General features: G+C 36.3%; 2 protein-coding genes across 3 annotated transcripts in view; one reads left to right on the top strand and one right to left on the bottom strand.

The window, feature by feature from the left end:
• On the bottom strand, positions 1–7,820 carry LOC121426292 (ribonuclease P protein subunit p25-like protein). The gene is made up of 6 exons (XM_041622528.1): positions 7,711–7,820; positions 6,116–6,270; positions 4,795–4,922; positions 3,201–3,242; positions 1,592–1,666; positions 1–267 (listed from the first exon to the last, which is right to left on the bottom strand). Coding segments are annotated over exons 1-6 (657 nt in total). The 5' UTR covers positions 7,712–7,820; the 3' UTR covers positions 1–11.
• Positions 7,821–20,908: 13,088 nt separating this feature from the next.
• LOC121426482 (unconventional myosin-X-like) overlaps positions 20,909–25,392 on the top strand; it is a 93,704-nt gene continuing 89,220 nt past the window's right edge. For both annotated transcript variants that reach the window (XM_041622803.1, XM_041622802.1), the window contains exon 1: positions 20,909–21,442. The gene's annotated coding sequence lies outside the window, so the exon portion shown is untranslated. The remainder of the gene's footprint in view (positions 21,443–25,392) is intronic.

Below are 25,392 nucleotides of genomic sequence, written 5' to 3'. Positions count from 1 at the left end.
TTTCCTTTCGCTTATTCCTTGGTCTTGTCTCCACTGCTACCTTGCTTCTCATTAAACGTTCTCTGCTCATCTCTCCTCTTCCTTTGCCTCTTCCTTCTTGCCATGCTGCCCTGGTTTTCCCTCTCCTGTCTTTGATCGACAGAACGTGCAGACCGTGATTCTCCATCACCGCCTCCTCCAGTCGGCTGTCTTTGTTGGTTCTTCTTTCTCTTGTCTTGCTTTGCTTCAACTATTCGATGAGCTTCAAAAGACCCCGGTGCTTGGTAGCTAAATTTTGAGAAAAAAGGGGGAGAGAGAGCTTTATTCTCAAAAATACATTTATTCAATTCAATGGCATACACTGACTTCAGTGCCAAAACAGAGTTGTGCTAAAGCCAGGGTAATGGTATGCATCACTCATTAACATTGTATTAAGCACTTAATTGTTTTTACTATGAATTTCTTTTAATGAAGAAAACAATACCAATACTGGAATAGAAATATCACTGAAGGTGATCAATAACCCCACCCCATGTTGAAGGTCCTGTTACCATAATATACCAGTAACATGGCGATAACCTCATGCCTATGATGTTATAATATCATAGGACCCTCTCTTTAATAGAGAATATAGGAAAACGTGTATACGGAGAGATGCAGGAGCTGCAGGTCGTCAACGCATGCTAGGTAAAGAGTGACTTCAGCCTCTAATATGGCAGCATGATGATGTTGATCCAAAGGGTAGTTTCCCGGTGGGGTCACTCACCCGAAGAGGGGGACGCGTATGACCGTTACCACAAATGCAAGTAACCCCTTATTGCAGTCAATTTCAATGACAATTTGTGAAATTTACCCCCTATTTTCACGCAAAACAAGGACAAAATTGCGGTAAAATGGTACCTTGAAACACCCCTAATTATAAGATTGTAAGGACACTTTTGCCCATTTTGCAAACTTACCCCTATTTACCATATTTCAAGGACAGGGCATTTATACCCTTTCCTCATTAGAGGAAATTGCAACACAGGTGTCAGAGTGCTCAGTCCTTAAAGATGACCAAGAGCCATGTCATACTGATACAATAATCCAAAAGAACTTTATTTTTCTTGAAAAATAAGAAAAGTAGAATTCTTTGTAAAAATAAATGTAGAGTTGTCCACATAAAGATACAGAGCATGATGAGCGCGCCCTCTGCGGCTGGTGACTCGGCGACGGATTTTACTTCCCGTGATCGTTCTCCCCTTTTTCCTGACCCCTATTTCCATCAGATCGAGGACGGTGAGCACCCCTATTTCCACTACTTCGAGGAGTGTTCTGTCCGCGGACGTTCCATGAAATTGACCCCTTTTCCCGCGATTTTGGTAACGGTCATGCGGTCCCCAAGTCATATTGAGTGACCCCACCGGGGGTAGTTTCCAACACATTCTATAAATACATTTTGCAAGTTTTCACTCCAAGATCAATGTATGTTCCGTCTCACCGGTATTGGGCGAAAACTAAGGCAGAGGGTTACTCCACAACTGGATTTACATGAGGTGTCAAAGTAGAATTAATGTGCTTGGTTTTCTTTTATTCTCTTCTGAAATATGAAACAAGCTGCTATAATACGCACCCAAGTTCAGTGTCATCTAGTCGATCTTTGGAGAGAAGAACAGCCAATGCAGGGACATCCTTATTCACCTTTAGTCTGTGAAAAATTAAATACACAAATGAGGATGAAAGTGGACATTCCCGTCAAGCCAGCATTTCTTTCAAACAGATATTCCTATTCTTCATGCCTCCACCAAACATAAGTGGTTACTGGAAGCATTCGTTTTTATCAGGCATCTGTCCTTTTTTTATTCTTATGATTAAAGAACCACTCAACAAAGCAACTTTAAAGTTTAATAATCTTGAACAAATGAGTAACAATGATCCGTTGTACAGTTATTTGTGCATCAAGGTCTAAGGACCTTCTTTTTTTATTACATACATTGAAATACCTTATATACAGATCTACTTCAAACTTGGCTATGCTTGTAATGTATGTTGACAATAAGTACATGTATCATCTTCAATACCTGAATGTCTGTATTTCAAGTTTTTCATAAATTTCAACTTTAATTTTATAGATCAACTCAATTTATTGTCTCTAAATTTCAATTATCAATGTTTTAAAACCTTGAATTGTGATGTATAGAGTAGAAAGAGAATATAACTAGAACATTGCTATCACAAAAGCAATAATCCTAGGTTTTTGTAAGGTTGCACAGAAATATATCGGACAGTGATATGAAAAGTTGATCTAACTTTAATGTAAATAACGCTTTATTGTGACATAAGGCATCGCTGCGACATATACGTGTAATACATGTACATTATTTACCCATGTGGCTTATAATGTTGTGCGTTCAGTTCTTATAACAATTTTGAAATTTATATTTGTGATTTTCTGTGTTTTTTTAAGGAGAATGAAACCATTGGAACAAGATAGCTTGTGTGAAAACAGAAAAATCAAAGAAACAGATCAACGAAAGTTTGAGAAAAATTGGACAAATAATGAGAAAGTTATGAGCATTTGAATATTGCGATCACTAATGCTATGGAGATAGCAAATTGGCAATGCGACAAAGATGTGTGATGTCACTTGTGAACAACTCTCCCATTACTTTAGTATATATTTCACTAGAATTGCCTCTTTTATCACATCTATCCATAAATAATGTGTTCTGTTTACATGAGGGCATGTAATACATATTTTTTAAGAATACATCATGGATAAAGAGTTTGTATCATCATAAGAAAAAGCAAAAAGAGACATTTTGAGGGTATTTTATAGTCCACCAAAGGGAAAGTTGTTCATCAGTGACATCACACATCCTTGTTGCATTGCCAATGTGAGGATCACCATAGCATTAGTGATTGCAATATTCAAATGCTCATAACTTTCTCACTATTTGTCCGATTTTTCTCAAACTTTCTTTATTCTTATTCTTTGATTTTTCTGTTTCTACACAAGCCTATTTGTTCCAAAGGTTTCATTCCCCTTTAAGGGTTTGTAATGTGGAATACCTGAAATGAAATGATCTTCCAGTTGTAAATAAGGTGTATGTTAGTGCATTGTTAGCACTTAACAATGTTTCTGTGCGGATGGTATCGTCCATGACGTACAACTACCTACTAGTTAGGGTCAAACAAGTTTATCACCTATCAAAGTTTTTTTTAAACGGCCACCAACTTACCTATCTAATCCTTCCTCTTTAGGCTCCCAGTATTCTTCTATTCTGTAAATAACAAAATACGAGGGGAGAATATGGTTAAAGAGAAATTCCAATAGTTGCAGTAAACACTGATTTCGTGAGTAAGACTGTAAAACAAGGCTTCATTGTCAGTATATCATCGAGGATCTAGATCTGGTACAATTACATTAACTGAACTTTGTGAAATCTTGAAATCTATGCTGAAAAATGTTCACACCGAAGATCCCAAACACAGATAAGCACGCGTGGGACAATGTATAATTATTGCTTAGAGCGTCGGGCCCGACGCTCTACCCGAATCCTGTGCTTATTTGCTGATTTCTCAGCAATTACACAATTTCTTCCAGAATCCTTTGGCACATGCATTTTATTTATACAAAGAGACACTTTGGTGGTCATTTCATTGGATTCTGTACGAACTCATTTTGATATCGTTACCAAAACTAGCATTTACCTTTAAACAAATGAAATGAAGCATGATACTACATTGGTTAAAGGAGACTGAAACCTGGGAACAAGTTAGGTTGTATGAAACCATACTGCCCATGACAAGACTTATGGTTACGGTTTCTCCCTAAATTTTCTCAAATATGTCTGAAATAATATCAATAATAGGCTAATTTTCTAAATACTAATTCTGGCATCATATGAATTGCGATTATTCTGATAAATCTGGATGGTTGGCATAAGTTTGAATGTGCCAATCTCTAAATTATTTGACATTCCTGTCTTTCCTGTTAACAAATGACTTCTCCACCCAAAGATCTCTTATAGATCTTACAAAAAATTATAATATATTACATATATACATGTACATAACTGCACGAAGAGCTAAAGGAAAGAAAAAATGCTATATTACATACTAGTACAACAAATATGTCAAGACCCCTCCCCATAAAGAAAATAAATATAAATAAATAGAAAAGTACACTCCTAGGCCAATTTCTTCAAGTCCAGTTTAATTTAGGCCATAGTCTAAAACTGCTAAAATTATGGACACCCCAAAAATGTCTTTTTGTTTTTACATGGTGGTATGTTTCTTATCTTCATGCTCTTTCCCTATAGATGTTTTCATGATGGAGAAAAATATTTGAATTGTTGTTGGCAGACAATCAACAGAGCACCCCAGTGTGCTTAGAAACTGAGCCACTATTGTTAGAGATTTGTGGCACAATTGTCTTTCCATAGTTCAGTGGGGCCCATCTTACAAAGAGTTGCGACTGATCCAGTCAATTGTAATTTTGTGGAAACCCATCAGTGTGATATTTTTTTACAGGAAATTTACAAAATGTCCTTTGTAAACAAAGGAGAATACACCAAATTGTCAAGAAATCAATGAATTTATGGATAGACATTCACATCTGAACAAGCATGCATTTAATATGTTGACTTTGCTGGCTTTCCATAGTTGCGATTGATTGGATCAATCATAACTCTTTGTAAAACGGGCCCCTGAATTTAAATCAAACCTGAGTTCAACATACAGGCCCTATATATAGTCTCCAGTGGTGTATCGATGCTGAACACACAAGGGGATACAAAAAATCTAATCATTAAAGAAATTAATTCAACATACCTTCTGAAGTAAGATTTGTTTATTTGGTGAAGGTTTTTCATCTCTCTCTTCAGGATTTCAACACATGTCACAGTCTTGGTAACAGCCTGACCTTTCCCTATAAATATAATTCTTCTAGTTTCATCTTCCTTCAATTATAAGGGGGGTTAAGAAAATGAGAGGTGTATAAAAGTTAATCTTATAGTAATAAGAAGGAATGGAATTCAATGACCCTTGGGTATAAACTTTACAAAGTTCAATTACCTTTAAATCAATATAAAAAAGTAAAAAACAAAGTATGGTCACTAAAATTAGAAGTAGCAACATGTCATTTAGCGACAATAAGGAAAGACACAACGATCACAATTGTTGATTAAGTGCCTACCATTTATCATAAGAACATCATAATTTGACACAGTGCTGCAAAGAGAGCGATTGTTTACATTGTCGTCAACACGTGAACTGCCACAAGCTGGCGCTATAACACTTCACATACAAGAGTCGTAATCACACATACTGGCGTAGACATTATTACCAAGGAATAATTTTCCTGGTATCGCATCGCAATTTGCTCCATGTTTTTTAAAGAATGCAATTTTTTTCATACGACTATACACTACTTAGTTGAGAGCTTTTCTCTTAATGACCAAAAATGCTATTCAAATTTGTAAAGCAAAATTATTCCCTGTATTACCAATTGTAAACTGTCTGAAAAATAGGTGGATATGGGGAAAGTGAACATTCCAAGTTTGTAGCATACTACACAACTTTTTATATGGTACCTCTAAAAATAAAATTGTTAATAAAATAATGTCAAAGTATGCATACAAAGAATAATTTTTGACAGAATTGACACCCCATTTTATTGGTAAATTTGATTAGTAATTTCCACAAAAAAATACCTTCGCAATACAGAATTAATATTTTGCTGTTATGTTTTGTTTTGTTTTTTTGCTTTTTTTTACTCTTTCTTTTTTTCTATATGACAAAATGGAATTTCCATTTTAGATCAAGTTTGTTATGAAATACAGGTTTTCAGAAATGAAATATCACTGTCCCTAAAATTATGTACAGACAATCCAGACTCAAATGACCAGAGTGATGTAAAGCACTTCATATTGTCACTTTAAGGCCTGGTCACACCGCCCGAGCGTTGTTGGAGCGGTCGTGGAGCGGTAGGGAGAGAGGGTCGAATTTCGCTCACAAAATTTGGGAAAAATCGAAATAAAAAATGGTGAACGGTAGCGATCGTTGATGATTTTCTCTCCGCTCCATGACCGCTCCAACAACGCTCGGGCGGTGTGACCAGGCCTTTACAAGTGGATTATCATTATTACAATACCTGCATTTTCTTGGTAGCAAACTGAATGATGTTCTTTATCTTGGTTCCAGACCTAATCTTCATTGTAATGACATCATCGAACTTGAATCCAAGATGGATGAAAGGACCATCAGGGTCATCGTCTTCTATCACTTTACCCTTTTCATAATGCTCCACTGTTTCAGAAACAATAAGAACGAGTCACATCAGCTTCTGACTCTATCAAGTATTAACTATCATTTTACCCTTTTCATAATTTAGTTCTTTCACATTTATTTTGGCATTAGAGAGTCTATAAAAGTATAATAGCCTTTTTGTCCTTTGTTTTATGTTCTCTTCTTATTAGTTTGTTTTCCTTAACAAACATTGTATGCTTTTCATAATTGTTTGTAATGTTTGTATTTTCGTTGTAGGGCCTGTAATCCAAGGACAACAGTGTGCAAACTGATGGAACCACCTAAAAAGTATATTTTAAAATGGCACTGTACATACTCCACACCAGACCTGTCAAATATAGTACGACAATACACCAGTCGGTGGACTGTACTTTATCAGAAGAAAAAAAAATCAAATTTTGGCATGTTTTGAGCAGGCCCTCTATTGGTGAAAAATGAAATTTTCAAGACGATTGACATTTTTCAATATCTATTTTTTATTTAGAAAAAAAAATAATTAAAAGACTTAATTTTATTTATGAATCAAGTTATATGATGAATAGTTGTAATGGAAACTGACAGTGTAAAAAAATTTCAAGCATTTGTGAGTGGTCCCTCAAAAACAAGAGAAAATGACGCCAACGTCAGTAATGTTGGGGAAGAACAATAGGAAACAAGATGGCGGCGTAAACATTGGGCGAGTCTCTCCCGTCTTTTCATAAATTTTCTCTCAATTTTTGGCATGTCTTGTGCAGGCCCTCTATTGGTGAACAATAAAAATTTTAAGAAAATTGTCATTTTTCAATATCTATTTTTGATTTAGAATAAATAATCAAAAGACTTAAATTTATTTAAGAACCAAGTTATATGATGAATAGTTGTAATGGAAACTGACAGTGTAAAAAAAATAAAGCATTTGTCCCTCAAAAACAAGACAAAATGAGAAAGTTTTGCGTCAGTAACGTTGGAGAAGAACATAGGAAACAAGATGTAAACATTGGGCGAGTTTCTCCCGTCTTTTCATATTTTTCTCATTTTTATGACGAATTCTTGTTCAAAATGAAATCGATAGCGTAGAAATGTCGGAAATGAAGATGCATCCCATTCACAGGATTTAGGACTAACATTACTAGATCTTTAACTTAAGAAGGAAAGTAGAAATCTCGGGAGAGAAATTTTGAGGTTTTTGGGCAGTATGTGTAGATGAATGAAATAAATCCCTGGCTTCATAGAGAGTAAGCATACGTTAGTAAATGATTTTTACTCTCTAACGTTAATGTTAGAAACCTCTTGGCTATCCTGGCTAACTTTTTTTAGGTGCGTGCAAAAAGGAAAACCAAACCATTTGAGTTTTGACTGTCTTGAGTTTGACCCCATTCGGCCTTCGGCAAACAAATTTTGGCTCAAAAACAAGTTGAAAACAAAAATCTGTTCCGTGTTATCTTCATCTACCGTACTTACTCTGTTCTTTTTATCTTGTGAACAATTTATTCAGATCAAACCGACGGGAGACTGCTCCCACTTCTCTCAGCTCCAGCACATATGCACAGCCACAAGACAGCTCCAACTACAATGTATGGCAGTGTATCCTATTGCCGGACACCTTTATTTCAGTGCTTTAAAAATGACAACTAGAGGAAATACAATCAAGAAAAATTATCACTTGCTATTCCAAATATTCTGAAAATTATGAATATGACGAAATTATTTTATATTTTCCAACCGTTTTCTTTGCACCGCACTTGCCGCATACCCTTCGCGAAAAACAATTATTTTCGTGCGTGTTTAATTACATCATAATTCCGGACGCGCGCCGGATGGGTAAAAATATTCTTGATTATATTGATGTAAGAAAGAATTGCGTGTGATTTTTTCATGATATATCATATCATGAGTAAATTCTAAGTTTTTGTTTGCTTTCTTATGTCGATTCTGAACAGATCTTTGTAATAAATTTGTGTTTGCTAACCAATGTTATCGCGCGTTCGATATGGCACTTTCCAGTATTAATGCTCGTTCATATCGTGACCCCGGCCCCCTCAGTCATCAAGTTCGATCGATGCGCTGTCGATCGTCGACGCCTCTCTCTAGATCTATCACGGTAAACCCGGCGCACGGCCGGACGCGCGTTTCCGTTTTACACCCTGGCGAAGGCATTTTCCGGAAAAGTAGCCAAAAAGCGACTAGTGAAGAGTCTACGTCTACGTTTGTTTACATTATCAGCTGGGCGCGCGATCCAAAGTCCTCACCGAAGTTATCCACAGAACATACCGTACTTGGAAATGCAGCTGAGCTTATACTTTCCAGGTTCAATACGAATGTATGCCTTGATCATTTGCCTTGCCGATTTGCTGATGTCTGTCTTTCTCTCTATCTGTCTATATATCTATCTCTCAAATTCTATCTCTATCTATCTATATAACTGCAGTATCTATCTAATAATCTTCTCTGTCTCTCTCAGTCTTTATCTAACATCTATCTATCTCAAATTCTCTATCTCTATCTATCTATCCATCCATCTGTCTGTCTTTCTCTATTTCTCTCTCTCTACCTACCTATGTAACTACAGTATCTATCTGTTAATTTGTCGCTCTTCTCTCTCATTCTTGATCTATCTGACATCTATCTATCTCTCAAATTCTCCAGCTCTCTCTCTCTCTATCCATCTGTCTGTCTTTCTTCTATCTATTTATCTATCTATCTATGAAACTACAGTATCGGTTAATTTCTTCTCTGTTTCTCTCATTCTTTATCTATCTAACATCTATCTATCTCTCCCTATCTATCAATCTGTCTGTCTTTCTCTCATTCTCTCTATCTATCTATTTATCTATTTTTTTTAAACTAGAGTATCTATCTATCTGTTAATTTGTTAATATTCTTTGTCTCTCTCCCTCTTTATCTATCTAACATCTATCTATCTCTCATCTATCTCTCAAATCCTCTATCCATCTGTCTGTCTTTCTATATTTCTCTCTATATACATGATATCTATGTATCTATCTATCTGTTAATTTGTCTATCCTGTCTCTCTCATTCTTTATCTTTCTATCTATCTAACATCTATCTATCTGTCAAATTCTCTATCTCCATCTCCGACCTCTTTCTCTCTCTTTCTATCTATCTATCTATCCACCTCTCTCTCCCTCTCTATTTCTATCTATCTGTCTATCTTGTCTATCTATTTATCGGTCTTCTACATCTATCTTTCGGCAGCTTCTAAGTGTATCAATCCATCAAACTTCAATTTGTCTTTCCATTATAATTATCTGTTTATTTTGATTTTGTCTGTCATTCTATTTATTCTAATTTATTCTTAGAAAAAAAAAACTATCATAAACAACGCGACTGCAAAAGCAGATGTATATTGATTTCACTCCTGACTGCCGCTCTCTCTGTATACAGGAAGTGCCGAGGAACTCTGTGCTCTGATCAGTAACTGTGCAAATTGCATGCGGTGGTGGACTCGCCTGTGTCGCACGCTGCATGCAACCAGCGACGTGTGTAGACTCTTCACTAGTCGCTTTTTGGCTACTTTTCCGGAAAATGTCTTCGCCAGGGTGTAAAACGGAAACGCGCTGGCGGCGGACTACCGAGTACCTTGAGAACTAGCCGTCGACGATCTGAGCGATGGAGCGGACGAGATTAAAATTCGGCAAATAATTAAGCCCGTATTTCCATCAGAAAATAGGTCAATTGGGATCAATAATGCAAAGCTATGTTATAAGATATTTTAAGCGTTTTCTCTCATTTTGGAGAAAAAAAGGTAATAGTTGGATTTTTTCGCCTTGTTTTTGCAATCTTGTTCTTTGAATTGATCTGTGAAATTCATCTGCGGAAGTCTTACGGAACGAAATTGATTTCATACGCAGTAATATGCGCGTCCGGAAATATGATAGTGTCCGGTAATACAATACGTGCCTAAACGACTTACAACTGTCTTACATGCACACAGCTCAGGCTAGCGCTAGGCAGGTGCGGGGAGATCCCCCAGTAGAGTCTTCCAGTCGTGGCAGGCGACCAATAAGGATCACTGCCGTAGAAGATATCGAACAAAAACGCTATCGCTATTGTTATTGCGTCCCAAGCAAACAAATAAAATCACAGTTCTTGGACGGCGTCCGCGGAGAATCTCTCTTCAAAATTTATGTAAACTTACCGTATAAGGTGTGCATGATTCGCTCCAACATGAGATGTGCATTGTGCACATTGTACAATTTCGGTGAAGCTTCCAGACAGTTCGGAAAGTGCTGTCAAAGAAACTCTTGTTTTTTATGGGGGCGCATGGGGCCATGCATGGACCCCAAAAATATAATTAAGGGAGAGAACAAAAAAAAAACGAAAGATAGATATGTGAAATATGGTGATATGTTTTGTGAATTCTGGTTAAATCCATTCAAATATATAAAGGCTTTGTACTAAAAGGTCTCTATTTGAATATGACCTTAATGATGCTCCTTGTCAAATCTCAAGTTTATGCAGGTACACTGTAATTGTAATTGATACCCTTGCCTTTGCAGGGGCAGGAGAGCTCAACTTCCCATATTATTTTTTTCCCAAGAATGAAATATGCCCATATAAGATAACGCTTTTTGTGCCCATTTTCGTCAATTTCTTGGAGTTGATCGATTCTTATTTAATTGTTGTTTATTAGATACTGCGATAGTGCGAACTATTTCCTTCTTTCCTATCAATGATTTTCTCCCCCGCCCACACCTCAAAGGGCATGTATACAGTACAGAGAACACATAATTTGGGTGCATTCTATTCCACGAAAATTTTTCGCCTAAAAGGGGGCACTCGGCCTCGGGGCCCGAGCACCGTGTCCTCGAATACGCAATAAAAACAACCATCGCGGCCTCTATTCCCCATGATAATTAATAACGTTGCCGTAGGGCCTTTTATATGCTTCCTCTTTGAGAGATAATTTTCCGATGATCAGTCTCTCTTCAACAAACATCACAAAAATCATTTTATATGGATTAATTTTCTCTATACCTCTTAAACACTCCGCAAAAAATCTCAGAATTGTAATTCATAGCGGCACCAGGATCAATTCTACATAGCAATTTTCACAACTTGAAATTTCTTTTTTTTTCAAACCGTTCGCTCGCAGAATGTATTGCCTGGATTTATTTCATTTCATTTCATTTCGTACAATTTTTTCGTAAATTTTGAAATACATAAGCAATAAAACAAAATTTCTAAGTATCAAAAATATAGTTACGATTATTATATAATGAATAAATCTAAATCTAAAAAATGAATAAATGTAAAGAGGAATGAAGGAGGCTGCTAAACTTTGATATAAGTTGATATAAGGAGCTTATAGGGTGCGGCCTCCTAATTTTTTTTGTAAATAGTATAGACCAAAACAAAAACACAAAATGACAACTAATTGAGAAAGTAAATATTAGGAAAAAGATTGAAATAGAAAGAGAAAATAATAAAGAGATCGAGAGATTAAAGGTCTCAGTCCAGAACTAATTTGCCTGGCACTCACATTGATCCCTCTGGTCACTAGCGTAGCTACGGAGGGGCGGACTGCCCCCCCCCCTGACGAGTTACAATCCATGCAAGGGACCTTTTTTCAAAAGAGAAAGTAGGGGCCGGCTTACTTTTTCTTCCCCACCCCCGGCTCCCCACTTTTACCTTCGCCCCGGCCGCTGACCATGAAGCTAACCCAAGTAGCCTATTACCAACTTGTAATTGATTTTTTTTCTTTCAACATTCAATTTTGTTCTAGCTGAACGAATTCATACAATTCCGTCCCAATTCCGTGTCCAAATTTTAAAGTAAGACCCGTATATGTTCAATTCAGTCAACTTCAGTGGCGTATAATGAGCCAAAAATTTGAAGGGGCCAAAGTATTGTTGTTGATTAGTTTTTAACATCGCTATTATATTTTAGCTCGGGCATCGAGCTTTTATTATTTTTTCATTTACAAATTTAAGTGCTATCTAAAATGTTCGTTTTATGGTCTATACATATCAGCATTTTAAGCTCTCGCTGCGTGGTCACATTGTTTGATAGTTCCTATTGTCTACGTGTCATGTTACATTAAACAAATGTATTCAGAATGCCCAGATTCTAGGTCTAAATCTAAAATATACTGCGCGATAGCCTGCATGTTCTTTATTAAAAAAGTACTTAAATTATCCAGTTTCACATCAGAATATCAATAATTACCTGCTCACGTGTTACGATAACATTATTAATGATACCCAATTAATTTATGATTTACAAAATATGAATAGTCAAGAGTGTCCCGTTATTAGGTCTAAAATCTCAATTTCTTCCTCTTACGCTTCGCGCTCGCATCAATTTGTTTAGTTACATACCTGTCCTATTTATTAGTTTTAATGAAGTGCTAATTACAATTTTTTAGGTCGGAATGTCCAAAAAAATTGCTCGCGCTTCGCGCTCGCATTATTGAAATATATACCATCTTCGTGGGTAACTGTAAGGAGTCCTTATAATTGGTCCCTTTTCGATGATGCTAGAACAGTTAATAAAAAACTCTGCTCGCACTTGGTGTTCACAGTAACCAGTGGCGGACCGTGACCCCGAGGAGACAAAGCATGGGGGGGGCACGGCATTGTTCACAAACAATCCAGTGCCCCCCCAATGCTTTGTCTCCTCCGGGTCACGGTCCGCTACTGACTAACCATCTAGTTACATACGAATCTTATAACATATAACATTGCCCAGAATATTAAATTTTCAAGACAAAATACATGAAAGTAAAAAAGAATTCGCTCGTGCTTCGCGTTTGCAATTTTTATAATGCTAATGAGATTATTTCATGTTTATGTTGTTTTATAAGAATAAAAGTAAGAAGTGACTGATCGGGAAAAATATAGGTGAAGATAATTTCGGACCCGTATATACCCTACTGGCGATAGTCGGATCCGCTCTTGTGACACATATACACACACCGGAAAAAATGGTGCCCCCCTGAAAAAGCAAGGACCCCCAGTGCCCCCCCCCAGGGAAAAAATCCTAGCTTTGCCACTGGGCCACTGGATGGATCCCGATCCAGCTCTTGTCAATCGAGAGGCCGAGCCGGGGCGGAAAATATCTTCACCCACATTTTCCCAGATCGGCCGTTTGTTTCATAGAAGACGCGGTGTACAATAAATTGTTTTCAATAAGTTTGCTAATTTTATTAATTCTTAATGGTCGCTTCATTTACGCGGTTGAGCTAGCGGCCGGCCGGAAACGATGTGGGCGGTTTTGGCAGACCTAGAGATAGAGATCGAGAGCATGCTAGCGCAGCTGCGGTACGGTTTACTGTATGGTCGTCCGATCCACTGATGCAGACAGCCCGAGTTGGGAAGCAATGAATAACAACTAGAAATCTAGATCTACGGAATCGCTAAATTACGGGCGTTGGTCGGAATACTACTGTTGATTGTATGAAAGCAGGAGTAAGCCCTAGTAAGTTTACTCTCTTTGTGCCATTATTATTTATATTAATTATGATCGCTGATTTACCACTTCTTCTCTGCCGCTACACTGACTACGCTAGCTACGGTACCTACTACACCTACCCGGGTGCGCGCTTCCGCTATCCGGGCCGGGTAGGTGTATACGTTCGGCAGGGTAGCGTAGTGTCGCGGTAGTGAAATGGAGTGGAGCCGGAGCCCAACCAACTGTTAGTGTTACTGTTATTACATGCACACGAACATCTAACTTGAGGTATCGCTGATTAAGCCCTGGGCCTGGGGCAGTATTCTGGTTCTGAGGAAATTTTAATTTTTTATCTTGAAATATTTTATTTTATCCCTCTTACTAAATACTAGTCTTACAAAGACTAAGTTGGAAATCTATTCTGAATCTGATTCTGAGAATGACACAGTTTGAGATCAAATTTGCCATTTTTATCTTACGTACGGTACCGTTATTTAGTCACGTATTACCGGACACTATCATATTTCCGGACGCGCCTATTAGGATGGGGTGTCGGGTGTCCAGACACTTTATATTTTTGAAGTCTTCTTTTTTGTCTTTGGATTACACTATGATTGAATTCAAGGGAAGTAAATCATCTATTTTGTTTTCTATAATATTTCCTAACACTTTGTACTAAAAATTGATGAAACTTCGCTTGTAAATTTTTCCAAATGACTTTCTAAAATTCGTCCGGACCCACGACCTGTCCGGACACACAACAACTGGGTATACTGTGTATGAAATCAATTTCGTACCGTAAGACTTCCGCAGTTCCATTTCACAGATTTCACATATAGAACAAGATTGCAAAAACAAGGCGAAAAAATCCAACTTTTTGCCTTATTTATCTATAAATTTATTACCAACTTCTGCTCAACTTCGATATGAGAAAGCAATTAAAAACTTAGAATTTACTCATTATGTTATATACAAATAAAAAATCACACCAATTCTTATTCTTTATAATCAAGAATATTTTTACCCGTCCGGTGCTCGTCCGGAATTATGATGTAATTTGTCATGATAAAAATAATTGTTTTTCGTAGAGAGGTATGCGGCAAGTGCAATGCAAAGAAAAGTGTTTGAAAATATGAAATAATTTTATCATGTTTATAATTTTTATAATATTTGGAATATCAAGTGCTAATTTTTCTTCATTTTATTTCCTCTAGTTGTCATTTTTCAAGCACTGAAATAAAGGTGTCAGGCAATAGGATACACTGCCATATCTTGCGTATACTTTTAGATCTAGAGAGTAGAGGTAGAGGATCTAGGCCTACATGTAGGCCCTAGTTGATACACAACAGCAGTGCCTGCGTAGACATACCCATTCCGTATCTTAGCGTTGCAACGCAGATGATAAGCTGTGCTTTCGCCCCTGTTAATTTGAAGAAAAAATAATCTTAAAAGAGGGTAGCAGCTATTTTATCTCCACAACGTTGTATTTCTAGGTGAAGTAACTCCAAATGTTGACATGAAAATGAAGAAAAAATAAAGACAGTTATTCATTGAGAATAAACTTTAGTTTACGTTATTCCTGTACAATCAGGAAGACTTTCCTCGACTAATATTGTCTTTGAAACGATGCTTGAAAATTAAACAGCTGGCAGCCGTCTGTTTCAAGGAGGTTAATTATTTTTTTTATTTCTCCTCATACACAGCTCGCGATCGTGCTGCCACCAAAAAGGGGGTTAACAATGCAAAATCCCCCCCAACGGGGCTCATGGATTTTTGTCTTTGTTTCATAAAAATATATAAAAGAACCTGTCCAAAATAAAAATTTATTATTCTGTTTTGGCCTGAAATGCACTAAAACAGGGAAAATAAGTTTAAAAGGGGAAAAAACAGTGACTTCAGCTGTCGTGCAACTCTTACTTTCTTGGTATATCCGAACTTAATTCATAAACATATATGGCCATTGAGTCCCTGTACAGATCAAGTTGGAACTTGATATTGGTGAGTGGAGCCATCAGATTTCAGCAGAACAACCATCATTACAAAGACTGAAGCCTTTGGTCTACTTGAAAATATGTGATAAAAGGTCTAGATCAAGAGTCTTGAAAAAAGGATGAGAGTAGGCCCTATTGTCATTAAAAAAACAAGAAATCTCTGTAAAGCGTATTTGAAGTCAATAAATTGACACAATCTCACTCCTTTGTCTCACCTGGTGCAATTTCCATTAATTGAGTGAGATGAGCGAGCTATAAAGGCACGTTTATCATTGGATATTGCTTCAAAAAAGTGTCTTACAGAGATGAAATGAAGATAAAATTGCTCTCTGATTTTAACAGAGATAGAATAATTTATCTGAGATGAACTGGATCTCAGAATATCAAATTGGACGAGGTCCAATTGAATTTAAATTCAAACAATAAAAAACACAAGAAATAATATATATTTGCTGATTTCTCAGCAATTGCACAATTTCTTCCAGAATCCTTTGGCACAGTATGCGTTTAAATACAAACAGACAATTTGGTGGTCATTTCATTGGATTCTGTACGAACTCATTTTGATATCGTTACCAAAACTAGCATTTACCTTTAAAATGTCATTTACATCCAATTTTAACGAAATTTTCATCATTGTGCTAGTATGATTTTTCTCTATTTATTCAAATCAAAATTTTTTAGTGGTAGCAACTAATAAAGCATAAATATCGTAATTTTTGGGGGGTAATTTTAGAAGGTCTTATAACAGTTTTCATCTATCAATTGATAGTGTGGAAGCTTATATCAATTCAAGGAAATTAGGGATAAATACCAGGAAGGAAGTTTGTTCTTAATACTACAGATGTGTACAGTGTACTGTATGTTTACATAGTGTATATTTTGCTGGTAGGCTTTCCATGTCACTGAGTTTAATAGGGCACTGTTCAAAACTTCAAATGATTAATTTACTCTCTGATTCATGTTACATGTTATTTTGTTCTCAAATTTTTTAGAGATGAAAATAGGCTGTGATAATGATTTGGTATAATTTAAAGTACTTTCTTATTATAAAGAGATCATGAATGGTAAATGGCAAATTATTATCACTACCGGTAATTACTTTTCACTTTCATCAAATTTCTAAATTTATGGGTTTTTATGAAAGGTGCCAGGTAAGAGTGGTAGAAGTACAAATGTCAGAGGCAAATAAAAAATAAATACTTGCCTGATTGGGCATGTAATACATTTTGATTTTTTACTTGCTTTATAAAGACATTTGATAGTTGCCTAGACATAGCTTGTGTTAAGCCCTGGGTAGTAAAATGTTCTCAAGGAGGTTGTTGAAGTTTATAAAATTGTGGATGTACACTGTGCTTATAATACCTTTCAATGGGAAGGTTCAAATCGAGATGCAGGTTAGCCAGGTACATGTACATGTATACGTGCAGTAAAGAATTCATTTTTCACAGATTTCTGTCTACGTGTACATCCTGTTGATCAGCAGGTTTCCCTGCAAGTGCCAGGGCAAGATTCTGAAGTCATTTAATCTCTCTTAATTATCTTTCTTCCGTATTCATTTTCATACCACATGTACAAAATATGTAGATCCATTATTAATGACCAGTATTATGCTCGAGTTGTCGTGTTTAGTAAAGTTACATGAGGCTGCACTCTTCAAGCTCTGCTTTATTTTAGCGCCTCATCCATACCAACCTGTTGCAACTCTCTGCAACTACCGATGTACATAATTTTTCAATATGTTTATTGTTTGCAGGTACTTGAATACATCAAGATGTACAACAGGAAAAGACGTTGTAATTATATCAAATTGAAATAAATGAAATGAAACAAAGGAAGTGAACATCATTGTTTGTTTTCTTATTTTTCAGATGACTGTTGCAGTATAACTTTGGATTTTATAGTAAAACCTCACAGGGCACATCTATCATATAAAGGTAAGAATTACAACGTTACAGTTCAAGCATCAAACACTCATTGTATATTGGGTGAAATGATAAAAATTGTAACATTGTACAACATGTACAAACAAACATTTATCAATAATTAATGACAAATGCAGGAATGATGTACCACACTTCATACTTGTACATGTACATGTAGGTCTATATGTTTACTGAACTTAACTCACTTTTTTTAATGTAGCATGAGAAGAGATCTATTTCAGGCCTGTTGTGCAAATCTTGATTGTCCATGAAAGTGAATTTGATTGGGATTGTGAAAATAGAGTAATAATAATAATTATTTACCCACTAAAGGTGTGTGGACTATAAGATACATTCTGGCTCATGTTTGCGATGTTGACCAGTGCATTCAAGATATCAATTGTGGCGGATGTGTACCCAATATCTTGACCTTTGTTGAGTACATAATTTATAATTTTTACAAATTTTTTGAACATTGTTAAAGGAAAACATGTCATGGGCTGGCATGGATTCGAACCCACATCCCCTTAATATTAAAAGACCAAGAGTCTGGCCAACAGACCATGGCCCCAATGGACTTTATGAACATATTTTTAGAAATAAACATACAGTGCATGTACATCTACAGTGTACTTGATCTACTGCACATTTGTATAAAGAACAATCTTTATTATTTACATAACATGTACTGGTACTGCACTTGAAAAGACTTGTTCAAATAGAGCCATCCTTCATTGTATTGTGTGTATTGTAAGGCTTGGCTTGGGACTCAAAGAGTGTTTTATGAGTCTCTTCCTGTTCAAGTATGTCCTCCGACTTGATGGCAATCAAGCACTAACGAGGTAATTACAATGTTCATCCTATAACCTGTTATATGCAAATAGGGCCCGATATGGGTAATTACAATTTATGTTAATCATATAACACGTTAAATGCAAATAAGGCCCGATGTGGGTGATGCAAACGTTCATCCCCATAAAACTGGACATGTTTACAAATAAGGCCTGATATGGGTAATTACAATGTTCATTGTGTATTATAAGGCCTGATATGGATTTGTCAGAGATAAAACAACAGTTCTTGGTATAATGACTCATTTGAGTTGACTGCTTCTAAAATCTGCATGTAGTCAGTGGAATATTGATTGATGATAATGGAAATGGAATCAATAATTCATAATTATGTTCAAGTCTTTTTGGAAAATTGAGATTTTCCATTTGTCCTTCCCATTTTCTGGTCATTCTAATTTCCATGGTATCTTCATACTCTAAAAATTTGAAGAACTTTTGCAAAGTTGTATAAAAATAGTAATTATACTTGCTTTATAGCGCTTAATACTTACTTTGTCAGAAGTCTCTAGCACTCTACAGTAGCCTAAAATAGTGTATATGTAGCTAGGCCTAGTGTTGATATTAAAAGACGACATAAAAAAGTCTCTTTGGCACCATTTTTTCCAGACTTTTCAAGAATTCCCCACAAGATTGCACAGTGGGTCTTAATCATGTACATGTATCTCATGAATGCTTTATTGCATCTCAAACTTCATCCCTGTTTCTCCTAATATTCTTTGAAGTTTTCACTGCATTTTGTCTACTGTACATTCAATCAATAACTTGTTTTAGGGTTATTGTTAAGACAAGTTAATCAATTTTGACAGACCACAGTTCACAGATGAGGTTGTACTTTTTCGTGCTCAATAATGAATCTGGAAATTAATTTTGGGCAACTTATGGGTTTTGAGGTGGTATTTAAGTCACATGACCTGGGGACAAGGAGATGAATTAAGGAGATGAATTCATGAGAAAAGAGCGACATGCAAGCTTGTACTGGGCGATATTTTGATTTTGAAAATACATGGTTTTGTGATGTTGAAATGTTGTATGTATCATGGTAGTACTACACAATATGACAAAAATATTAAAGGACAAGTCCACCCCAACAAAAACTTGATTTGAATAAAAAGAGAAAAATTCAACAAGCATAACACTGAAAATTTCATCAAAATCGGATGTAAAATAAGAAAGTTATGGCATTTTAAATTTTCGCTTATTTTCAACAAAATAATTATATGAACGAGCCAGTTACATCCAAATGAGAGAGTTGATGACATCACTCACTCACTATTTCTTTTTGTATTTCACTATATGAAATATGAAATATTTTTATTTTCTCATCATTGTCATGTGAAATGAAGTTTCATTCCTCCCTGAACACATGGAATTCCATTATTCTAACATTTTGTTCTTCAGGCAAGGAGGTCACAATCGTCAAATTCGTAAAAATTGAAATATTGTATAATTCAAACAATAAAAAACAAAAGAAATAGTGAGTGACATCATTGACTCTCTCATTTGGATGTAACTGGCTCGTTCATATAACTATTTTGTTGAAAATAAGCGAAAGTTTGAAATGTCATAACTTTCTTATTTTACATCCGATTTTGATGAAATTTTCAGCATTGTGCTTGTCTGATTTTTCTCAATTGATTCAAATCAACATTTTTCTGAGGTGGACTTGACCTTTAATTATGAAAAATTAATCACTATTTATTGACCAAATTCTGTTCTGTATTGGTCTCAAAAAAAACTCTCAATTTACCAGGGACTTTCCCAAGTTGGTACACTAATGCCCTCTTTTCATGGACAGGCACTGATAAAAGCCTTTCTTTCATCCCCCTTTCACTGCTTCAGAATTGCAGCTCATAATAACTTGATAATGAATTTTCAAACTTCATGAATGATATACTCTATTGAGTTTATATCAGCTATTTTTGCTGTGATCATTGATTATAAATAAATAATAAACATAATTTTGCATACTGTAGTGCAGTTTTTATATGAACATATTCAGGGCTATTTCTGAGCTTTTTTTTTTTTACTTAATTCTATGTGGATAATTGTGGACACAGCAATTTTCTTGATTTAAGAGATATGTTTTCAATTTCGATTTGAAGAATTGGCTGGCTGAATTCCAGAGTTTTTGGGCTCAGCATATGCGTGATCGCCGAGTTTGACATTTATTTTGATTGTAAAAGGGGATCTAGAACATAAAACATTGTATCTTTGGATGTTCGCAAGCTTCAACTACATGTACATGTATGTGATTGGGTTTTAAGTTTGAGTAATTATGTTGTACATGTAGTATGGGGCTTGACCGATAAATGATTTATATGCAATTTACAGAAATTTGAATGAAATTCTTTGACACTGAAAACAGAGCTACCATTATGCGTGAGACTCAAGCATTTTGGTCTCTCGTTCATCCCCTCAAATCTCTGTCTCACGCCATTATCACACCCTATCCCCATATACATTGTACACAATGTCTGTGATCTCAATCAGATTCACAGAAAATCTCACGCATAGCTGGTCTTTGAACTTGGCATCTCTGTGAAAATGTCTGAAATAAACTATTGACCCACTAGCTGAAGAGCAATTTGACAAAAATTACATGTGTGCTGCTGTATTGTTGATAGAGCAAATTAAAAAACAAATCGTTGATTATTTTGTAGTACTACCTAACTTGATGTGTACAATGTAATCTGACTTTAACAGCTTTCCTGTTCACTGTCACTTCCGCATCTATTAGTTTCCTGAAAGCTGTACATTTACATGTATGTACATCTGAGAGAACGGCCAGAATATATCCTGTCCTTATACGGCTTTTGATATGAAGCTTCTCGATTTGGAGTTTTTTTGTACTCGTATTCATTTCTGGAATTACATGTAATTTCTAGACTTTTGAGTTATTCACAGTTTGTTGTGAAATGTACAATGTAGCGCATTATTGTAGTTTGCTGAAACGACCGACTTGTAGCATCCCATGAGGATTTCAGCTCTAACAATTGGACGTCAAAACTCATAAGTAAGTGATCTAATCTATTTTTTTTATTACCATGATTTTGAGTGAGACAATGAATAGACAGTACAGAGTACATTATATGTTTTCAACCCCTAAATTTACCATGTTATTCAGATTTTAGTTTTCATTAATTCTTGTCTCTTGAGATACATGTACTTTAGATAGATGGCAACTTATCAGAGCAGAAAATACACTGGAAGTTCCAACCAGGGAAGTCAAACCTCCCACTTCTTGTTCCAACCAATGCATGATTGGCTGCTGTGAAAAATTGAAATGAATACATGTACTGCACTATACATACATGTATTCAGTATTAATTGTCACTACTCAAGAAAGTGGTCGATGACAAGTTTGAACATTCCACATTATTCAATTACATAAAATTTCTGAGCAGGGGAGTCCCTGGATCTACAGAATACTGCAATTCATTGCTAACCCACCAGTATATCTTCTCCAATAGTACAGCCCACCTTGTTGGTGAACTGTATTTTTTTTTGTACCTTTGAGTTGTGCCTGGGACTGGTGGGTGCTATGACTGCTATACACTGGGTTCAACACAATCAACATTCAACAATCTTTGACGCATACATGTAGTGTAACATGCATCGGTTGTGACTCTCCTTTACACATTACACCTACCCACCACTAATTTTATTACTGACAGAAAATACAGTATGTTCAGACCCCTGAAAATTGTATCCTCCTGAACCAGCACGGCAATTTTATTGATGATATATTTATTTTTAAGAGGCTATCATCGGCAAATGCTGCACTATTAGGGCTCTTTCTTTGATTTCAAGGGCGACTTTTGAGGCAATATCAGAATACATGTACACTGTAGGTAGAAAGTGGCAATATCATTTTTAGTCTGCCTTGTTTAGAATGTTGATTTGATTTTATTAATTCATATTCTTGAATATTTGTGGTGGCAGATCTAGTTTGAATGACTCTACAGAAGATAATAATAATAATAGGTCCATTTATATAGCGCAGCTACTATGTGCATATACTCTACTGCGCTTTTGATAATTGTTATCATATTATTACCCCGGCTGTAGCTGAGCCGCCATATTAATATGCGCTAAAGCGTTCAAGGAAAAATCCTACCGGGTACCCATTCACCTCACCTGGGTCGAGTGCAGCACAATGTGGATAAATTTCTTGCTGAAGGAAATTACGCCATGGCTGGGATTCGAACCCACGACCCTCTGTTTCAAAGTCCGAAGACTAATCCACTGGGCCACAACGCTCTGGTCACCCCAGAGCGTGTCATTTTGGGGATTTTATTTAGGGGCGATTTGGGCAGTCATAAGGGTAAAATTGCCAATTACCGGGGGATAAAATTTCCACTAGTGGTGAGAAAGCTCTATACATACATGTACATATATAACACTATTATGAGTGAGCTAGTGGTACTTGACGAAAGTCAGAATTGAACCATTTTGGCAATTCATTTTGTCCAATTCTTCAATTTCTGTGGTTTAAATGTCATTGAGCAATAAATTGTTGCAAGCACTCACAATGTACTTGTCCACAAAGCCTATTATGTTGACATGGTCTGATGTTTTATAAAGAACATAAAAAAGCGAAGGGGAAATTTGCAGTGAACATTCAACCCCACCTACAAGAAATACATGTACCTTATCGAAAATTGAAAAAAAATATTTTTCAGAATTGCTTCTAAAATGTGATGTGTTTATGGAAATAGATAACAATTGGCATATCATGAATGAAAGAGTGCATTCTAAAATGACTTTTGAAGAGATTTGAATACTATATAAAGATGACGCTTCCTTATTTCTGGTACATCTATCCGTGCATGATGCAAGAGATGATTGGCACAAATCAACACTCCTGAAAGTAAAGTGTAGAAGCACTTCTACTGTACATATGATATATGCTACAATAATTAAATCAGAAGATATTGCTCATTTAAAAAGTAAGGCCATGCATTTTGATATGGAGATTTTTTTTAAATTACTTTTAGTTTTACTTTTTTTGTCGAAATAACAATGTCTTCATTTTATGTCTTATACCCCTTTCATAAACCCAATTATGCGGCTAATAGCAGCATAATTCGGTCGTGAAATTGGAGGAGGACCAGTTATCTGCATTATTTTGATGCTGCTATTATCCGCATAATAGCAGCATCGGGACAAGATTTTGAGTTTAATGAACACATTTCCAAATAATGCAGATAATTGCCATGGTGCGGTCACAAGGTCACCCTTTTCCAACACAACCGCATCGGAGGGGGTGTGTCCAGTTGTCATGACGATTATCCGCCTTTTTCAGGACGGGCGCTCGTAAAAATAATGCGGCTTATTTTCGGAGTTTGTGAACGCAATTTTTATTGAATTATCCGCATTACTCTTAGGCGGCTAATTGGAGGATGGGTTTATGAAAAGGGTATCACTCACCTATACTGTACATACTGGTATTCATGCATTTGTTATCAAAAAAATATTCACGCATGACAGTACATGTACGTGACCATTGAATCATGAATCTAGGATTGTTGCAGGCAGTTCCAGTTCAATTTAATCCCATAATTCAATCAATAACGGTATTCATTTCAACAACTGCATCTGTGTGGCAGCCAGGAGGCTGAATTTTAGAATGCCGTTGCTTTAGGGTGTGTTGACTATGGGTGCGTTTATTCGACACTTTTTTACCCTAGAATCATGATTAGAAAAATCATGATTCAAATCACGATTCTGCAGAATCACGATTGCGTTTAGTCGAAAGTGGAAATAAACGTCTTTCAAATCACAAACATGAAACACGGAAAAAGGAGCGTTATGAAAGACGTTTCTGTAGAATCACGAACGAAAAAGGTCGTATAAACGATATCATGATTTGAATCATGATTCTATGACGTCATTGTGTCGTGCTTCTTCCGGGTTCGACTCAAAGGCGCGCGCTGTGTTTGGTGCAGGTTAATTTTCGTGTAGCAGTACTGCCAGTGTACTAGTACCGGTATCTGCCAATTGTCACATGCATTTATATAGGAATTATCATTCTGTGTATTGTACCCCCGGGGTTGTACTGTCGCGTCATTTGTATAGTTCATTGTTTTCATCATTCATGTCTTCAAGTTCCATTTGGACTAGCGACGAACTCAGGCCCTGCTTGTGCTTTGGACTCAGCCTGATAGCACAAGCATCCCTTACCGGGATTCACAGAAATTGAATACAAGTAAACAAAAACTATACGAGGTACATGTACAATACACGGAATTCTGGAAGTAAAAGATTTATTTTTCGGAAGTCAAGTAAACGTTGCACTTGCACAAACGATAGCGCGTTGGCTCCAGCGGCAGCAAAATTCTAGCAGCCGACGTGAATTTAGAAACACGTGCGAAAATGGTGACCTATGCTTCCTGGGTCAAACTGCCCACTGTGATGCGCACTGGATCGGCCCGAATTCAGGAAGAAACAGCGATAGAAAGATGGTCGTATAAACGCTGATTCTGTCGGATCGTGATTCATGTTGCTATTTTGAATCATGATTCAAATCGTGATTCAAATCATGATTCTGGGTTGAGGTCGCATAAATGCAGCCTGTGTTCATTGTGGATTTTCATGAATCATGATTGAAAACTCATTTACAAAAAACAGAACACAAACAATCAGCAGCGCGGTGTTCAGTGTTGAAAATATAGAGCTGATTATTTGTTGATCAGCTTTAAATTCCCGCTTTTGTTTATAGCGCATCTTTCGTGCACAGTTTGACCCATCAGAAGTGTACATGTAGGCTTCCACTGTGAGAACAAATTTAAAAAGGTTTCAGAACGCAGTTGTGTTCAATGTCGCATTCGTGATGCTGTAGGTTTAAAATCTGAGCTATTGCGATTTCAAGCGCATCTTTTTCTACCTTTAAATTTTACTCCGAATCATGATTTGAAAGATGTTTCTTCTACGACCAGGAATGTATGACATTGTACATACCCT

Source organism: Lytechinus variegatus, chromosome 13 (genome assembly GCF_018143015.1).
Source record: "Lytechinus variegatus isolate NC3 chromosome 13, Lvar_3.0, whole genome shotgun sequence".
In the NCBI taxonomy this organism is placed as follows: Eukaryota; Metazoa; Echinodermata; class Echinoidea; order Temnopleuroida; family Toxopneustidae; genus Lytechinus; species Lytechinus variegatus.
Note: the sequence above shows the minus strand (reverse complement) of the source record. Positions and strands in the feature narration are given on the sequence as shown.